The sequence below is a fragment of the Lepidochelys kempii genome, chromosome 2, assembly GCF_965140265.1.
Source record: "Lepidochelys kempii isolate rLepKem1 chromosome 2, rLepKem1.hap2, whole genome shotgun sequence".
Taxonomy (NCBI): Eukaryota; Metazoa; Chordata; order Testudines; family Cheloniidae; genus Lepidochelys; species Lepidochelys kempii.
The window spans coordinates 215,951,220-215,970,825 of NC_133257.1; the positions used below are offsets into that span (position 1 = coordinate 215,951,220).

Sequence of the window (19,606 nt, forward strand, 5' to 3'; positions counted from 1 at the left end):
CAGGGATTACTGCTGCATCAAACTAGGAAGTCTGGTCCCTTAATGCCATAATTGTGTCATTGGCTTTTTGTTTCAGAATTTTTATTTACATTGTTGCTTTTTGGTGTTTCTCTATCCCTTAAAATGTAGATTCATGATAAACTTTTCTTTTGTCTATTATTGAATTTTCTTCTAATGAGAATTTGTGCTGTGCTTTATCAGGTGGCCCAGGCTCTCTCTTCATTTTGTTTTTGATTATGTATTTTTTCCCTGACTGTTCAGTGCTTTCGCTTAATACTGCCAAGGGGTAAATGTTAATATTAGACCTCAGCTGTTGACAGTAAATCGGTAAGGCTGGCTATAAAATTCTCTCTACTCAGTGTCCGATTAAACTTTAAGATAAGAAAAATACTCTTTAGTAATGATTTTGCATGTGATCTTTCAAGACCTTTTTTCCCCCAGGTTTAGCAAAGAAGTTCTTTCATTGCAGATGCCAGGATCCTTAAATTATTCAGGGACTGTGCTTTTTAGATTCTCCAGCTTGCAGTCTTTAAAAGCCTGTTAAAGAGAGATCTTTTACATAGGCTTCAGGTAGCTGTGTTCTTCCATCATTTTAAGCAAAGGCACAGTGTCTTCTATCTCCTGTGTAAGTCGGAGAAGTACTAAAATATTTGCATCCATGTTTGTGATACACAGAATCATGGTTAGTTTTTTTCTGCACCATGAAATGAGAACTATTTTTTCTTCTTGTGCTTTTGGTGAATTAAATATTAAAAGCAAATTACACAAACTACAGTTTACACAACTGTAACACTTTCCTATGTACCCTTGCATATCTTGTGAGCGCAGTTCCTGGATGTTTAATTATCATTTCATTCTCTGCTATTTGATGCGAAAGATATTTTTAAATCAGAATTGGAAATATCAGTGTAATGTAAATTCCAATGTTAAGCCCGATCCGGCTCCCATCCAAGTCAACAAGAGCTTTGTAAGGAGCAACTATATCCTGTGTTCATTTTTGTCTATATTGATGATGCTGTGTAGTTTATTGGCGTGTAAGTTTGCATCCTCAAGAAAGTCATTAGTGGCCTGAAAAAAAAATCCAATTTTTTAAGTTCAACATTATGTCCCCTGATTTTAAGTGGTGATTCATTGCCTAGGCAGCTGGTAACTGTGTATTACTAGAACAAGATGTCCTAGAAAGTGCAGTTGCTAGTGTTTTGGTTCTTCAAGGTGCAGTGACTAGATGGCTAACACAAATGCACAATTTTCCTGCGATATATCAATCTTGCTAGAAATGCCTTTTCTTTCAATGTAGTTCTGCAGGCACAGTACTGGAACACTTTGACAAATACCCTAGATGATAGGGCTTTAAGAGTTTTCCTGTCTTAGCCCAGATTTCTCAGATAACTCTTACTAATAATGCTTTCTGTAGCGATTTTGCTTTGTTTTTTGGTGCTTTGCTATAAACTACTTCCTCTGTTAGGTCAGATTTTTTTTTTTTTGTCAAAACACTGATGGAATTTATTTGTTTAGCTTGAACGTAACTCTGAGGGATATTTTTAGGTGATCAGAACAAAGGTCAGGGAATCAGGACTCCATGGTTCTATTCCTGCCTCTGGCTCTCTCTGATCTCAGACAAGTTGCTTAACTGCTGTTACCACAGTTTGAAGTGGATACAAAAACGCATGCATCCCTCACAGTGAGGTGGAACAGCTCCCTTAATCATCTCTTGTAAAATGATTGGAGATTCCCAAATAAAAGGCTTTATGTAGCACAAAGCATTTGTTACTATTATTATTATTTATTTACTATATTTCTATTACAGAGTCAGGTTAACAGTTATTGACTGGCCCTTATCTCGTGCCTCCCCACATGTCCTCACCTCTTTCAGTCTCTCCCTCACAATGACTTTCTTCTGGAACTCACTAACATTACATTTTAGATGCTGTGTTTGTGTTTTTTTTTTTTTTTTTAGATTATCATTTAAAATAAATTTATTTGTGAATGGTGCCTTTTAGAGAACGCTGTGGGTTCATTTGTGGTTCAGCCCTGGGAATTAGCCTGTGCTAAGCAGGGTTTTCTCCTTCCTCTAGGGGATTTTTGGGACTATTCAAACCTACCCCAGCCCAGCCTGTTCTCACTTTTACTAAATTTAATTCTTGGAAAAGTTTTACCATGAGGCCTTTCTGAGTCCGTAATGCTTTTCGTCTGTGGGCCTTATAAAATCTTGAAAGCTTATGGATTTGTTTTGATTTTAGTAAGTAGATTTTGTTTTCTCACCTCACTGTATTTTTATACTATATTTCTTGCTCTGAAGAATAATAAAGCCTTATTATGTATTCTTGCAGTGATATTGATAATAAATTAAGTCAGTACAATTGGGACAATAGTCTTGTGAAACAAGTAGCTAGCTCTTTTCCAGAGATGGACTTTGCTGCAGCCAAATCTCTTAAGTTTGAGCTGTTGCTTTTGAAATGGCCTTTGTGCGGTGAAGTGAACAGTTACTGCTGCGTAAGGTTGCCTTTCACCATCCCAGCGGAGAGTGCAGTCCTATTATGTTGAGGTGGTTTGACTTTGTAGTGCTTGGCAGTGGGGCCCAGATGTGAAGTGACCTGATAGTCCATCGAGCTAGAGGCGGGAGCACAATCCAAGTAAATGGACAGCATCTCTATGTTGTCTTGGCTCCCTCTAGAGCCCTCCAGGCACTTGTCTGTCCCTTCCAGGCCAGTCCAACCCAATTTTTCTTCCTCAAAGCCCCATTCTCATTCATGGTTTTAGTGCAGATTAATGGTTTGAGTTGCATGTGGAGGTTATCAGCTAATGAATAAACTTCAGTCTTCCCATCCTGTGATAAAGCTGTCTCCTAGGTCAAAGGTGAAGCATGTAACCTTTTCCCCTCTGAAATGGTAATTTCTTAAGGCTGTCAAATAACTTCCTGAGGGCTGTTTACATTAAAAAAAACCCACATATTTTATTCAAAATGAGGAATTTTCAGTTTTACAAAAAACTCTTGTTCCCTCTCTGACGAAGTTTCGTCTAGAATTCTACCGATCTTCCAGTTCGGGAAATACACAAGTCATCCACACAGTGCAACTTCTAGGCCCCTGCCAGAGTCTTTCTGACAGTTAGTTATTTTGATGTCTAAAAGGACAGTCATTTGTGTATAGGATTAAACGTATGAAGTATCTGTTATGATCTTGTTTGTGTTAATGAATGTAAGTTGAAAAGTGGTTGATTTGTTTTCCTGTCTTTTTCACAAACAAAGCAAAAAGGCAAATTAAAGGGACGCTGTCAATCTATTTTGACACAAACATTTGTGCTCCTTAAAGTTAACTACTTCCCATACAGTCTCATTGGAGAACATATTTCGTGTTGGAGAAGGGGCCCAAACTAAACCCCTGAATGTGAACATCATTAACTTTTTGGGGTGTTTGAAACCCAGATCCAATTTTGGAACTTGGGCCCACCTCTACTACTGTGTTTGTTTCCATAGATAAAATAGATATATATTTAAAATGTATTTCATTTTGTTCTTCCGTCTGTTGGCTGCATCAGCAATTTAAGACAAATGTCACAGTCCTCAGCAGTCAAATCTGAGTTTTTCATAGGAAAGTGGAGGAGGGAAAGGGAAAAGGAAAGAATGAATATCCCAGATACATTAAGTATTGACAGCTTGGAGAGGCTGAGATGCACAATGCATCCACATCCTCTCAGGACAACCCTTAAAGCCCATGAAATACACATAATATCCCTGATTTCAAGGTTCCATGTCCCTTCATTTACGATCTCTTTCTTCACATTATTGGGAAGTAGTCTTACTGGATTGATAAATCAAATGGCACTGGTATATAACAATTGAACATATATTATGAAGGAAGTATAATTAAGTGGTCGTCCATTTCATCAGTCCTGAATACTTGTATACTAACAGTCTAAAGCTGTAGAAATAAAATTTGTCTTAAAACTTGTGGACAGAATACTGGAGTCTTTTTAAAGAGAGAGACTCTGAACTCGTAGTTTATATTTGGTGAATGGAAGCTTTGCCTGAGAAAGGATTAGGTCAATTTTTTCCCCGTCTCATGCTTTGTGTCTTTCGCACATCACCTCTTAGCATTATCTGCTGTTAGATTGACCTTGAGTGAAGGTGAAGACATGAGTAAATTAGAGCAATGTAGAACATTTTCATTCTTGTGTATCTACCTGTTCTCTATGCTTAGGGCTATATGTGTTAGAAATGAGTGAACCATTAGCAACTTTATTTCTGGTCATCTTCCTCCTTTTTGCTATTTTGCTGTTTGTGAACTTATTCAGGAAATGTAGTTACCAGTAAGTTAATGTGGTGAAATATTTTGAGAGTAATAGCATTTACTGCCAAGTCATGGAGTCACTAAACAGGCAGGTTGCTTACTGGCCGGGTTTGTCTTCTTTGATTTTAACTTTAAGCATTATGGGTCATGATCAAGGATGCTGGAAATTTGCATGTGCAAGAAACTTGCCAATTTTGCAAATTTTAGGGTCTTTATGCAAATGTTGCTGCTTTTCTACAGACTAACTTTTGGCTTAAAAAGAAAATGTTTCTGACTTTTATCCCACTGCAAAGAAAATCTTCAGAATGGAAATTGATGTGATGTTTTCTTATTAATCCAGCCTTGAAGAACATTTCATCCAGCCAAACCACTAGCAGAAGCTAAGGTGTTAACTACCTCAGTAAGTTTCACAGCTGAAACTATTTGGGACTGTTGGATGTATGCAGTACATACCTGATGTATTTATGTACATTGTGAGTTTGCATGCAAAGGTTTAACATGCAGCTTAAGAAGCAACTGCATTCAGGCATATGTTGAAATATAAGTGTAAATTCAGACCTGAATCTCATTTACACTAAGGTCATTTTACCCTATTCTGGGCTTGTAAAGGAGTCTTAAGTGACCTTAGTTAAATGAGAATTAGGCCTCTTTTTCTGTAGGCAGCCGCAAGTCTATTGACTTCAATGGGATCTCATTGCTCAGCACCTCTGAAGATCAGAACGCTTATTTAAATTTCTAATTTTATGTATCTCTGAAAATTTTCATGATGGCTTCTTTGTTGAACTGCTTATGCAACTATAGTAATAATCAGCTGGCAATAAGTTCTCCTGAGTCACTGCAGTGACCTACGTCTTGTCCAGTGGAGACTAAATAGATTGTTTTGGCAATGGCTAGACTTTTACAGTCTGTCAGAACAGACTTGAATACAGAATGGACTACAGACATAGATTTGAGCTTCAGTCTTCCTTTTTACTATCTGGTGTTGTTTAAGTTGAGTTATTGCCTAAATCAGGGGTGGCCAACCTGTGGCTCCGGAGCCACATGCGGCTCTTCAGAAGTTAATATGCGGCTCCTTGCATAGGCGCCAACTCTGGAAAGTTGGCGACTGTAGCTCCAGCCCTGATGTGCTACAGGGTGCTCACTGCTCAACCCCTGGCTCTGCCCCAGGCCCCAGCCCCGCTCCACTCCTTCCCCCAAGGCCCCCTCCCCTGAGTCTGCTGCGCCCTTGCTCCTCCTCCCCCCCCAACCCCCTCAGCCTCCTGCACACCACAAAACAGCTGATCGCGGCGGGCAGGAGGCACAGAGATGGAAGGTTAGGTGCTGATCGGCGGCGCTGCTGGCGGGTGGGAGACACTGGGGGAGGGGGAGCGGATGGGGGGCTGCTGATGTATTACTGTGGCTCTTTGGTAATACACATTGGTAAATTCTGGCTCCTTCTCAGGCTCAGGTTGGCCACCCCGGCCTAAAGGATGAGTATTTTTGCTCATGTGTCATTTGTAATGGGTCTACAATGTTTGCACATTTTCCTAAGTGAGGTCTGTAAACAGATCTCCCATTGATTTAAGGCTGAGACTGATTTCAGGGGAAAATCTATTTGACAACTTCCTAGTCTCCTGGAAGAATGCACAGGCTTCAGATGTGCAACAATACTATTATGGAACAGTGCAAGGATTAATGATGACTTGATGCATATGTTATGGTTCTGTTCCATAGTGCTCTATTTTTTTGGAGGAAGTAAACTGTCATATAATCAATCCTAATACTCTATACAAACTTGCCACTAGAGCCCCCAATTTCTTGTAGGTGGGATCAGCAACCCTCCAGGATGTCAATAAAATGGTAGGTTAGTCTAACCACCAAAAGCCCAACACCACCTTGCATGCACAGCTCACAGGAGGTTAGTCACTGTGATATGTCTTCATTGCATATTTAGCTCAACTCTGCCTTCCATTCACATAGAAAAACCTCTGACCTGCGTTTGAAGGTGCTTTAAGCCCAGGTTATTTTACTAGGCTGGGGGTGGGGATTAGAGCCTTAGCTCAACTATCTCGGGCTGGAACACACACACGTTGCAGTGAAGATGTAGGCAAAATCACTTGTCCAAATAGCCCTTCCCACAATTCCCCTGCAGTTGATACAAATGGCTGTTACTCATCACAAAGAATCAAGGGATAAGCCCCAGATACCTATGGGTGAGTGGAGACACAGTTATGTGAATATAGCATTGCTGGGGGAATGCTCACATCTGGGCTAGGCTAATCTTGGTGCCAATTAATGGGTTAACTGTGCAAGGAAAACACACCCCTGAGTTCCTAGGTATGCAAAGGCAGCACACCCACTACTTACATCCCTTTGTGGACTGTATCTTACTTACCTGATCAGCTCTGCTGGCCAGTGCAAAAGGGAGGGGAACCATGTGTTGTTGGAGTACAAAGAGAGCAGCCACTTTCTGCCTGGGCTTTACCTGGGTGTAGCTGATCCTTAGAGAGTAATAGTTAAACACTCGAAGTCAGCAAACAAAATTGACACTGCTGCGTTGCATACAGGCCTCAGTGATTTGGCAAATTTTGAAAAAAAAAATGCATACCAAGTTCAGGAATTCTTGTTCTCTTTCTTGGAACTACAGTATATGATTGAGCAAGGTTAACCGGGTTAGAATCTGATTAATTACTTTTATGTTTGTTTATAAAACTTGATGTGCATTGTGTGCTTAGGGTTGCCAACTTTTTAATTTCTGAAAACTGGACCCTACAGCAGGAAAGCTGGAGCCTCCCCCTTTTCCCCCCGAGGCCCCACCCCTGCTCTGCCTCTTCTCTCTGAGGCCCCACCCCTGTCACTCACTGCTCTTCCCCCTCCCCCTCGCTCAGTACTGTCTACCTCCCTCCCCCCTACCAGCTGGGCTCCCTTTGCTCCAGGAGCCTGCCTGCTCGCCCACAAGATGCAGGTAGGAGGCAGCCCCAGATGAGTAGGGGCTGGCATGGGTTGATGACCCAGCGGCTCCTCCCTTGGCCTCCCCTCCTGTGGTAACTGGACTTTTGGGGTCTGGTCAGTACATATGACCGGTCACTGTACAGGTCCCCTTTCCATCAGACTTTCCGGTCGAAAACTGGACACCTGGCAACCCTATGTTTGTAGAATTTAGAGTTAAGCTACAGCGTGTTTTGTTGACACATATTTTATTTTATCTCGCTATTAAAAAGACACAGTCAATTTAAAAATCATACTTTGAAAATGTACTTTCTCTTGTTATTTTTAATACTTCTCTACAACAGAGAGAGGCTAAAATAAGACTGTTTCCGGTTAGTTTACTTTGTGCCTTGGGCAGCACTTTGTGTAGTCAATGTTACTGTTTATAGGTTTCTCTGTGGCATTTCCCTTCATAGTATCTAAGCACCTGACAGATATGAATGTGTTTATCCTCACAACATGGTTGTGAGATATGGAAATATTGTTATTCCAATTTTTCAGGTGTGGGAACTAACACACAATGATTAAGATTTCTCAAGATGGGCTACCAAAACAGAGGTACCCAAAATCAGAGGCCGTCTTTTGAAAATGTAGGTCCAAGTGACTTGCTCAGGTTTACACAAAAACCAGGAACTGAGTCTAGTTTCCTGACTCCCAGTCCACTTTCTTACATACAAGATCAGCCTCCCTCTCCCGTTTGCCCTGTTCTTTATGTGGATTTGTCACTAAGCTACTGGGAAGTGAGAAAACATTTTTTTTTTTAAAAACTAGAAAAATGTGATTGGAAACTCCCCAGAATTGGCAGGCCTGAGTAGGTCCTGCTCTATGTCCTGCTAATTGCTGTTTGTTTTTTCTTTTGAGGGTGGGGAGGGAGGGAAATTGACAAAATTTTAAGTTGACAGTGTCTCTTTAAAATAATAATTTTTATAGGTTTTGCATTTAAGTGATCTATTCATTAAATGATGTGCTAAAAAGAGAAATATAAGAAACGTTCTGGTTAGTTCAGGGGTTCAGGTGAAAGTCTCGACCAAGTTTCCCAAAGTTTCCTTCAGACACCAGTTGTCCCTAGAAAAAATAACAAGTTGCCAAGTTTGCCCCTAAAGCTCTTCTGGAAGAAATGTATAGCACTAAATACAGAAATGATAAACCTACTTACTGAAAACTGCAGCAGGGATATTATCTATCTACCCATGTGAGACAGGCAAGCGCCTATCTTCTCCCACTTTACGAATGGACTTAAGCTGGAGATAGGCATCTAGATGCCTACAGTGAGGCAGCTGTAGGCATTCTCAGAGACAGAAACGTAGGTGCCTAGGGAACTCTTACCCTGAACACTTAGTTAGCAGGTGACTTTAGGAGCTACAGGGTTTGGCAGGAGTTTTGTGGACTTGAATGGAGCAAACCTGGTCAAGTACCTTTTTTGAGTGGATTCACAGAGCTCTCAACCATGCTTGTAGCTGTGTCCATGGTTTCACACTGACTCAACAGACATTCTAGGCTTCCGGGTGAGAATTCTAGACTCTTTATTGTATAGATGTGCTTATGGCTTCCATCATCATAATATCTGAATGCCTACTACATTCTCTAGCTTAGTGTGAATGGCTGGATACCTATCCTGTCCTCAGCAGAGTACACAGGCCCTGATTTAGTGCCCAAACTCCTCTCTTCCCTGGGATTTGGCTTTATTGATAACTCACAAACAAGAACACAAGAGCTTAAACTTCCTCCTCAAGCTTGGCTGTTTCGAAGGTTTTTGTCCAGGACATTCTTTTTGTTTCCTAAATCGCAAAGAGACACTCTCATTCCCTGTCTGGACTCATTTAACCCACATACTAGCATGACTGTCAGGGGTAATTACACTAAATCTTAATGTATGATTTTGCACCTGGGTCTAGTGTGATGCAAAAAGAAGAGTCTTTTGTATTTCTATAGTCTTGGGGGCTGCCATCCTGGTACCATTGAATTAATCATTCTAAAGAATAAATCCATTATCTGTTAAATTCCATAGGTCTTCAGAGTAATTTATGTAGAACCCAATTGGTTTCATACCAATTAAATTAGGACTTTTCCATAAGGGGATCCATCAGTGCAGCTCCTATTTATCCAAAGGCCTAAATTTGGCCCTAATTGCTTCATACTCTGTCCCTTCCTTCCTATCAACAGTCTGAAAAATTTGCTGCATTAGCCCCATAGTTCTCTAGCGCTCTGGTATTTAGCAACTAGTTAACTTGCTCCAAAGATGTTTGCTTTGGAGCAATTATTGTACTGAATTCAGGGCATCTGCCACGAGTACCGATGCTCTTCCCTCCATCGCCTGCAATTGCAAGTCTCATAAACTCAGACAGGTAAATGTCTCGAATGAAACATGAAGGGGGAACATAAATCAGTGTAAAATACTGCCTGTGACAGCATTTCTGCAAGATTGCTGTGTTCAGAGACTAGCAAACTGCGTCAACAGCTGTAGCGCATACTGAATAAAATATCTCAATGCATTTCTGGACTAGATGTTGAAACCTTATGGGGGTGAGACGCTAGGGGTATGTAAACTAACTGAAACCACGTGCCAAATTAATAATTTCTTTTTTTTTAAGTGTTGACAGAATCTTCCCCAAATAATGTGGATTTTCAGCCTATTTGTAGCTAAACCAATTTAGACCAAATGACTAATAGTGTCCTAACAAGGTGTTTACTGGCAGGCCATTGAAAAGTTTGCTATGTAATTGCGTAGTCTTTATTTTAGAAACAGGTTAACTTTTATTGGCATTTACTGAAAACTTCCTTCTCCCCCCTCCCCCCCCATCCACCCCACCCACCCAGCTGGCTTCCCCTTTGGGCAAGCTTACCTAGGTTTGATACTCAGAAAATATTTGCAACTTTGATTGGCTACTGATGGGTTTTTTTGAACAAGAAGCTATGTATCCGGATTGATCTCAGTCGTGCCTTCGGTAGAATTACATCATCAGAACATTGCAGGTGTACTCCACTAATTCTGAATGTAGCATTTTGTACTATAGTGACTGCATGGTCATACAGATAGGGGCTTGTTTACACTAGAAAAATTACAACTAGTCTATTAATGTTGTAATTTTAAAAGAAATCTATTAAGCTATACTAATGTAAGCCCTAGTGTGGACAAAATTGTTCTGGTGTAACTGCGCTTTATACCAGTATAGCTTATGCCAGAAACTGATATAACTGCATCCACAGGAGGAGGGTTTTGCTGGTTTAGCTATACCAGTGTAGTTAAGCCAGCAAAACTTTCCAAGTGTCCCCTTCACATCCATGCTTTAGAAGCAAGATATTAAGTAATTAATCAGTTATATTATTCCCATGAATAGAAAAATGCAGAAAAGATCCTATTTGCTAAAAGGATACAGGAGGGCTGTTTTCAGCAGCCTGATACGCAGGGAAATTGGTGAATAAGAACTTGTCAACACGGGGACCAGCACAGCTATAGCAGCGGCATAATTATACCATTATAGCAATGTCAATATAACTCCCCATGTAGACACTCTCTATTCTGGAATAAAACTGACTTTTTATTCCAGTATAACAGGTCTGCTGTAATTGTACTGGAATAAAGTCAGTTTTATTCCGGAATAGAGTGTTCACATGGGGAGTTACACGAGCATTGCTATAGCTGTATAATTATACTGCAGTTATAGCTGTGCCGGTCAGTTTCCTCATGTAGACAAGCCATAGTATATATCAGCTCCATGGAAAGTAACGTGGCATTTCTTTTCAGTGCATAAGGTGGTGATGAGCCATAACGTTCAACAAAGGATCCAGCACAACTGTGGTGCCCAGCTCCACTAAACCCCACTCCGTTCTTTAGCCACTGCACGTCAAACCTCTTTTTAGTCTTGGACCTGTGTTACTCAAAGGCTATTTGTTCATGACAGTTCATGCTGAAACATTTGGAATAACTGTGGTGGAAATTTAGAACTATAATGTCCTAGAGGGGAAAGGTCAATGTAATTAATTAGCTAATTTAAATAAGTGCTTACTGATACCTTTCTTCGTCATTAATCTCCTGTTTCTTTGCAATTCTTTTTTTAAAATGTCACCCTTGCAGCTAGAGAAAATGATTCTAATGTGACAATGTTTTCTAATGTAAACTCCTCTGGTACTACAGATTTTAGTGAGGGCCATAAGCATTCAGTATTTCCATAGGTATCAGAACCAGAGGAAATTACCTTTCTGTTTTTTCTCCTTTCCCAAGTCTTTCAGTGGAACAGATATAAACTTTCACTTACAATGCATTTTTATCTTGATCTGTTATAAATCTAGGTCAGATTTATAGTCAACATTTTTTCTCCTGTCATACCTTGTCATGGTGAGAGCAATTAAGGTAGAAATAGAAGAGAGACTCCCATGTATTCTGACATTTTTTTTTGTCCAAAGAGGACTTTAATGACTGCTTTAGTCTGCTTCTTGCTGTGTTATGTAGCATTTATGCAATGCAGTGTTTAAAATGGTTTTGCATATTCCACTGGACCATGAATCAATGTGCATTACACTATGTGTTATAGGCAGGGAGACAGAATAGTCATGTGCTTTGTCATATAGACTGAATTTTTAAATGTTGCTAAAGTGCATTTGTGATTTGTATAAAGGTGGCAGCTCACTTCAAAGCTGGTTATTTTCGTTTTTGTTTGATGAGGTTCTCTAATAGCTCCATCTTGCCCACATATTTCCTTATTGCCAGTTGGCTCTGAAATCTGTTGCTTGGGCTCATCATACAGAATTAGCTTCCAAAAATGAGGTCCCATGCTGTTTCTATCCACTGGACTGGGTGAGGGCTGGAGGGATTGGATTTGAAGCCAAAGCAAAACTGAATCAGATGGGATAATATCTAATATGTATGCCAAGCAATTCCCAGTTCTTGAAGGTCCCATTTCTGGGACAGATCATTGAGAACGGGGTGGTAGGTCAACTCCAATGACACTGGATATCCTCAAGTTCCCTTCCAGTTTGTCTTAACACTGGATCACTGCATAGAAATAGAGCTAATCATGATGGCCAGTAACCACCCTAGTGGAATGGACAGAGGCCATATGTCCTGAGTACTGTTGCTTTACTTTTTTCAGTGGGTTTTGATGCTGCTGTTTATGAGGCTTTGCAGATACTGCCACAGGGTGGAAAGAATTACCGTATGGAGTTCTACAAATTTACTTAAGAACCATCAACAAAGTAGCTTTAGAAAACTCCTTTCCTAAGCTGTGGAGTTCCACACGGCTCAGTCCTTCATCTCTTCTGTTCAATTTTTATATGAAGCTCATGAGATTATGCTGATATAACTCATCAGTATGTTAGATATCCAGTCTCTGACTATGTTCGCCTGATATCCGGTAGAGATTGGGACCTAAATGAAATCCAGTTGACTGGAGCTCAGATGAGATCAGATAGAGATGATTCTGATGGGCAGGCACTTTGAGAATCTAGTGAAATTTATATTGATCTTATCTGCTCAACCATTTCCGAGCAATCCACAATCTTGGGACCTGGCTCATCTCTGTCACTTCCTCTGCTCTCCACAGTTGTATCAGTGGTCAGAAACACTTTTTTTCATCTCTGTTTTTCCAAGAGATTGCACCCAGTCCTCTCAGATGAAGATCTTGCCTCTGTCATCTACACCTTTTAAACTAGACTAACTGTAAACCCTTTCAGCTAGTGCAGAGTGGGATAAGAGCATACCACAAGTAGGATCTGCTGTCTGCACTGTATCCCTGTCAGCTACTGGGCCACTATCTACAAACTGGGCCAAGACCAAAGTTATCCAAAAAGATCTCTATCTCTGACTTGCCATGTGACCTTCACCCATCCAGAATTTTGGCACTTACTGTTCCGAGGTGAAGCTCATGTCTTCACAGATACTAAAGAAACATTTATAAAGACTGACATTCCTACCTTGAATGCTGTCCAATAAGTTTTTAGTTTTGTGTTCTGTTGTACTTGATATGGGACTATGAATACTGAGTTTACCGGCTGTGTATTTAAACAGTAAGTAGCTAGCTGTTGGAGCATCATAGTGTTACAGTCCTCATGAGAACCCAGTGTTTGTTTGTTTTTAATGTCTGCCAGTAAGAGCCTTTGTAGAACATCTTCTCAGCTGAGAAGTAACTAACATTTTGCCTTCTTTTGAGTGTACCATTTTGTAACTAGTAGACTTTAATCTTTTTGTCTCAAAAAAGTCTACCTATTATGTGACAGAATAAGTCCCTTCTTAGAATCATCAGGTGAGTGCTTCTCCAGGAGATGAGGGAAATCACAAAAAACACAAAGTAGGGTCCCTGCCCTTAAATGTATTTCAGTTTGCATTTTGATACCAGTTTAGAAATGTTATCGCCTGTTTTGTCACAGACATAATTCACATCTTTCTTCAGGCACTGTAAACAAGAGAAATGGTTTAATAGCTCCATAAAAGCCACTCTCTGCTGATAGCTGAGATTAGACCCTTTAGTAATGGAGTCTTGTGTGTTGGGGGATGGGGAGGGCTTGGCAGAGGTAAATGTACTGGAAAAGAATCTTTGAGAGGCTCTGATGTATCTGAAGTGTTTGCTGCTTTCTGTGTGTGTATGGGAAGATGAATTTAAAGAGTCTGTGACACTGTTGGCTTTATCAGTACACAGGGCCTTCCCCTTTGCTTCTGGAATTTAACTGACTACTAACTGAGGTCATCTCAATCAGTTTATCACCTGGAATTGAAGTGACCTTAACTTAAAGTGAATGGGTTTTCATCTTCTCGCTGGTGTGAAAAACCCCATGCCACCTATTTATACATGTATTTCATTGGTCCTAAAAGCGAATGAGATCACATACAAAATCTGATTGAAGGTATATTTACACTGGAGCTGGAAAGCATAATTTCTAGCTCAAAGAGACATACCCACACTAGCCCTGTTAGAGCTAGCATGCGAAAAATAGAAGTGTAGCTGCAGTGATGCTAGCCGTGGGACAGGCGGATTGACCCAAGAACATACCTGGGCCTCAGGTGGGATCATACTTGGAATGGTTAGCTTCTCCTGCTGCTCGCACTGCACGAGCTCGATCAGAGATAGTATGGATGTGTTTCCTGGAGCTGGATATTACACCGTCCAGCTCCAAGTGTAGACATACACTTCGAGATGATTGTATGACATTAAGGTGAGAAGCAACCCAAAAATGTGTTCAGTGGGTATGTCCAGAACATGACTTATTGTGACTTCTCCATTACTATCTTTCTGGTGGTGCACAAAATCCTCTAACCTATACATATGGGTCTAGCATTACTAAATGACTGGAAGTTCTCTAAAGCATGCGAGTTAGCAGGTGTCAGTGATTTGATCCTGACACCATTTTACATCAGCTAGTACATGACTGTCTCCATACACATGCGGATAATAAAGTGATAACCTTTGGTCTATAGAGTGAAAGTGAACACTTAGACACTAAGCTGAAAGCGAAAACCCTACAATTACCCGCTTTATGAGGGTTTTTGAACACACAACTTTCCTGAAAAGCATACTTATTTTGTCCTTGTGATCGCAGCAGGAGTCTCATCTCTGCAAACTAAAAATTAGCTTTGCATTCAAAGGTGAAAGACTTACAGCCAGTTTCATGAGGTGTTTTCCCAGTTCTTCCTCATCTCAAGTATTCAACTCACGATTGACTTGAATCAATGGTTTCACGTAGTATAGAAGTAATTAAAGGCTTGTCTATATGGACAGTTAGTGAACAGTAAACTGGGTTATAAATCTATAGAGCATTAGCCTGCCACTCACTAACTGGCCACATGGACCTTGCTTGTGCACAGTACAGAACCTTTTATGCATGGTAGCAGGGTCCACGTGGCCAGTTAGTGCATGGCAATCTAGTGTGCTGCAGATTCACAGTCCAGCTTAATGTGCACTGTCTGTATAGCCAGCGCTTGCTATCTGACACAGCTCCTTCCTTGGGCTTTCCCAAGAAAAGTAACTTATTGTACCAAATTGGCCCAAATTAATTACAGTTTGACCATGTGCAGAGAAGCTTACCGCCCTATTTATCTCAGGCAGCAGGGCACTAAAGATACCAACATATAAGTATTAGTCAAGGCAAGGTGATTTCTAATCACTTACAGATGTTTTAATAAAATAAGTCTCCACTGGGTCCTAACACGAAGACTTCACTCAGAACAAGCCTCATTGACTTGAATGGCGAGTTTGCATGAGTAAGGTAGTCGGGATCAAGGTGTTGATTGCTGACAATAGTCAAAGGAAGACAGTGCCTCAGACCTAGTGGCGATGGCCTGTAGTGTATATGTGTGCATGTTTATATATGCATGCCATTTATGAGTTTATAGCACAGTGGAGTTGTTTGCTTTACTAACTTTTCCACAAAAAAAGCACTTTTTAACACACACACCCCCGCCCCAGGGATACATTATAGAATGCAAACATAAAGAGAATACAAATTAGCACATTACATATCAAAAACGTGTATCTTTTTATAAGGCACATAAAGGCACACCAGACTTACACAGTGATCCATTTACTGCTAAATACAATGAACCAGATCATGCTTGTCTTATGTCAGCAGTCATGGTAATTTCAAAGGGACCACTACTAACATGAGCAGTGCACTGAGCAGGATTAATCCGGACTAACCTTACTGTCACAGGTAGACCAGTTGCTCACAAAGAATCCCAGCAACTCATCCAAATAAAGTTTGTAGGATTGGGCCCTTGTTTTATAAAGGGTCATTTTTATTTTTTTATTTTTTTAGTTTGGAGGTGGCCATCTATGAGTAATTAAGTATTTGGGGTGAAATCCTGGCCCTATTGAAGTCACTGGCAAAATTTCCAGTTATTTCAATGGGGTCAGGATTTCTGGATTTTACCTGGTGAGTTTTGGGGAGAAAAGGCCTTGGTTATTTTAAATACCATTATTTTTTTAACTTGGATGTATGGGTACCTTGCTCTTTTCCAGTAAGAATACAAATATTTAAAAAAAAAAAGCAACCCCACTTTCCCCAAAAGTACTTCATGGTTTAAAAAAACTTAAATTCAGTGTAGCAAAACAACAAATAATATTAAATAGATACAAAAAAATGTTGCTACCTACAGTGAACTGTAGTGTGTGTGTGTGTGGGGGGGGGAAGGAATGGCAGTGAAGATAAATAAGTATTGGCATTTTGAATGCTTAAAATTTGTCTGGTTTCAGAGTAGCAGCCGTGTTAGTCTGTATTCGCAAAAAAGAAAAGGAGGACTTGTGGCACCTTAGAGACGAACCAATTTGTTTGAGCATAAGCTTTCATGGGCTACAGCCCACTTCATCGGATGCAATTTGTTCGTCTCTAAGGTGCCACAAGTACTCCTTTTCTTTTTAAAATGTGTCTGTTGCGGTCACTCAGTCCTCATCAGCCAGCCTCAAGGGGTGGTTTGAAAGGTCAAGTAGCCATCACAGAAAAAATGTAACAAGTATATTCTCAGGATCTCTTGTCCTTTCCTTCCCCTTAAAGTGCCCATTTAAGGAGTGGTGGATGGAGTTTTACATGACAAGTGGATCTGGGGTGTTCCTCAGGAGGGCTTTACATTTTACAGCTATGTTATCTGTCCTGGCCATAGTTAAGGTATGGATCTAATATAAAATCGCTATGGACTGAACTGTGTTCCCTACATGAAAGGAAGGAGTTAACCTGTTTCATTTGATACACTTCACCCTAGCTCATAAAACTTGGAAGAAGGTGGGGTAAACTTTAATTAAAACTATAGCACAGATGCCTTCTAGTGCTCTGCCCTGGGCCTAGCTAGGACTGTACTGTAAGCAAAATAAAATGTACCTCTCAGTGGAGGCAGCAGGCTGGAGCCGTGTTCAGTGAAAGTAATTTAATTTGTGTTGATCATGACTCCAGATGATGGTGATTTGATAAGGAATAATTTAGTACTTAACAGCCTTTTACATGCACCAACTCCGTGTGGGAAGGTAAAGCAAATTGCACAAAATGAATGTGCTGCTTTCACTTGTGCTTGTGCCGGTGAGCTGGAAAACTGCCTGTTTGCCGAGGTTCAGGCTCTCAGCACTGTGATGAAATACCCAACCCGTTCTGCATGCAGGGCTGCGGTGTGGGAGTCTCTGTACTCCCGTTATTTCAAAATAAATAAGGGAAGTCATTTTTCATAACAGATTAACTCTGAGGAAGCAGTAAAGTCAAAAAGAGAAAATAGAGCAGCGTGTGGCCTTTGTGCGACTATGCAATTGTTGGCTTTTAAAATAAAAAAACCTGTTGCATTCATAGGTTAACTTGCAATAGATTCAAATCAGAACAAGTCACAGACTTAAGGTAAGAGCCAGAGATACTGGGCCTGTCAGAGGGGGAACACAGTCTCTGTGGCCAGGACAAACAGGATATGTCTACAGTGCAGTTAGACACCTGTGGCTGGTCCGTGCCAGCTGACTCAGGCTCGCAGAGTAGATGTCTGGGCAAGCTGGGCTGCAGCCTGAGCTCTGGGCCCCTCCCAGCTTGCGGGGTCCTAGAGCCTGGGCTCCAGCAAAAGCCCGAACATCTATACCTCAGTTAAACTGCCCCACAGCCCAAGTCCCATGAGCCAGAGTTAGCTGGCATGGGTTAGCCATGGGTTTTAATTGCAGTTTAATTTGCACCCTGTCCTTAACTTGGGTTAGCAACATGGGTTAAAATAGTGGTAAAGACACAGCGACTCAGCTTTTAACTTGGGTTTGCAGCTAGAGTTATATAGGGAAGCCTGGGGTTGAACTCAAGCTGCTGACTCGAGTTAAAAGCGAAGTTGCTGTGTCCTCCCTGCTATTTTAACTGGAATTAGCTAACATGGGCTAGCTAACCTGAGTTGCGAACACCCTTTTTTTGTGGTGGAGACATACGTGGAGTCTGAACCGACATGCTGACTCCTGGTGGGTGGATAGGTGGTTGTAGGAGTTGGCACAGCTGAAGATCTGATCCTGCTCTCACATGGGTGTAAATTCAGATGTAACTCTGTTGAAGTGAACGGAATTACATCAGTTTCTTCTTGTGTAAGTAACTGAGAGAAGAGTCAAGCCTTAAGAGGGGGAGAAAGTTGTATTTAAAGAAATATTGAGTTTCTTGTTGTTGTTTTTTTCATTTAAGACAGATTTGTCCGAGCTCTGTGATAGAGTGGGGAGAATTGGCAACTAATCAGGAGCTCTGGGGCCACAACTAATTTGCATATATATTTACATAAAGGGCTAGATCTTGCTCATCATAATCATACATGGAGTCTCATTTCCTCCAACTCCTCACCTGATTAATGAGAGTTAGATTTGGCCCCAAATCCTTTGATTAAAAATAAATGTACACAACTGTTGTACTTACATCATAGAAATTGTGGTTAAAGTACAGTACACCAGCAATAAAATCCTGTAGGATATCAGCATTGTTCTACCCCGCAATGACAGGGAAAGCCTGACCATGGACCACATTTTGACCTCTCATTTAAATTTTGGCGCCCTTAATTGAAGAGGTCCATTCAAACTTTCCCTTGGTTTTCCTCCAGTGCACGTTCACTTTTAAGAAGACTGCATGATCTGTTGCAATATATATTACTTTAGGAAAATGTATATGTGTGTGCACATGCTCAACAACCTCCCCACCCCCACATTTTGGAGCTAGCATATGTCAAACTATCACTTTTAAGATTACATGCAAGTGAAGGAATGATGTAAAGCCTAAGGGTACATAATAATGCTCTGATGCTGCACTGACATTTGCTAATGTGGACCCCAGAATATGTGGGGAGTCCCTCAGAAGTCACTGAAACTCCCCAGACGTACAGGGTTGTAGGAGGATCCCAATGTGATACAGGTGTCGAAAGCTGAAATTTCAACAGGATGTTCTGGTGATATCATCGACCACAAGAGTTAAGATGAAAGGTTTTAGGCATGCTAACAGAGTCCAGAGATGGAATTGTAGCCTCGCTGTGTATTGGACTGTATTTTAAAAATATTTTTTTTTAAAAATTGTCTTTTAGGACTGCTCTTCTCCAACATTTTTGTACTCCCATAGCCCTATTCTGTTGCCCCTTATTGGATTAGCAAAAGGGGTTGAGGTAATTCTGAGCTGTCAATGTAGATGCAGATGAGCATCTTTTACCTTCATTTTGGCTAAGGTCGACCTTGAACTACAGAAAAGGTTGAGGTTAACAAGCTAGCCCTATCCTGACTTTGACCTCTTTGCCCAGTTTAGATAAACCTGTGCTTCTCATTCATATTCCATTTCTGTCCCATCCCTTCCTCTTGCTGCCTTTGAATACACTGGGTAAAATCCTGGTCCCATTAATGTCAATGGCAAAATTCCCATTGTCTTCAGCTGGGCCAGGATTTCAGCTAATAAATCTT

At 40.8% G+C, this 19,606-nt stretch overlaps 1 protein-coding gene across 10 annotated transcripts in view; it reads left to right on the forward strand.

Moving 5' to 3' along the window:
• ETV1 (ETS variant transcription factor 1) overlaps nt 1–19,606 on the forward strand; it is a 73,648-nt gene that overhangs the window by 17,096 nt on the left and 36,946 nt on the right. The window contains exon 1 of one of the 10 annotated variants that reach the window (XM_073333823.1): nt 4,673–4,689. The exons of the other annotated variants lie outside the window; for them this stretch is intronic. Within the exon in view, the coding sequence (XP_073189924.1) occupies nt 4,689 (1 nt within the window). The 5' untranslated portion in view covers nt 4,673–4,688. Of the gene's footprint in view, nt 1–4,672; nt 4,690–19,606 lie in introns of those variants that run through there. 10 annotated transcript variants of the gene reach the window in all.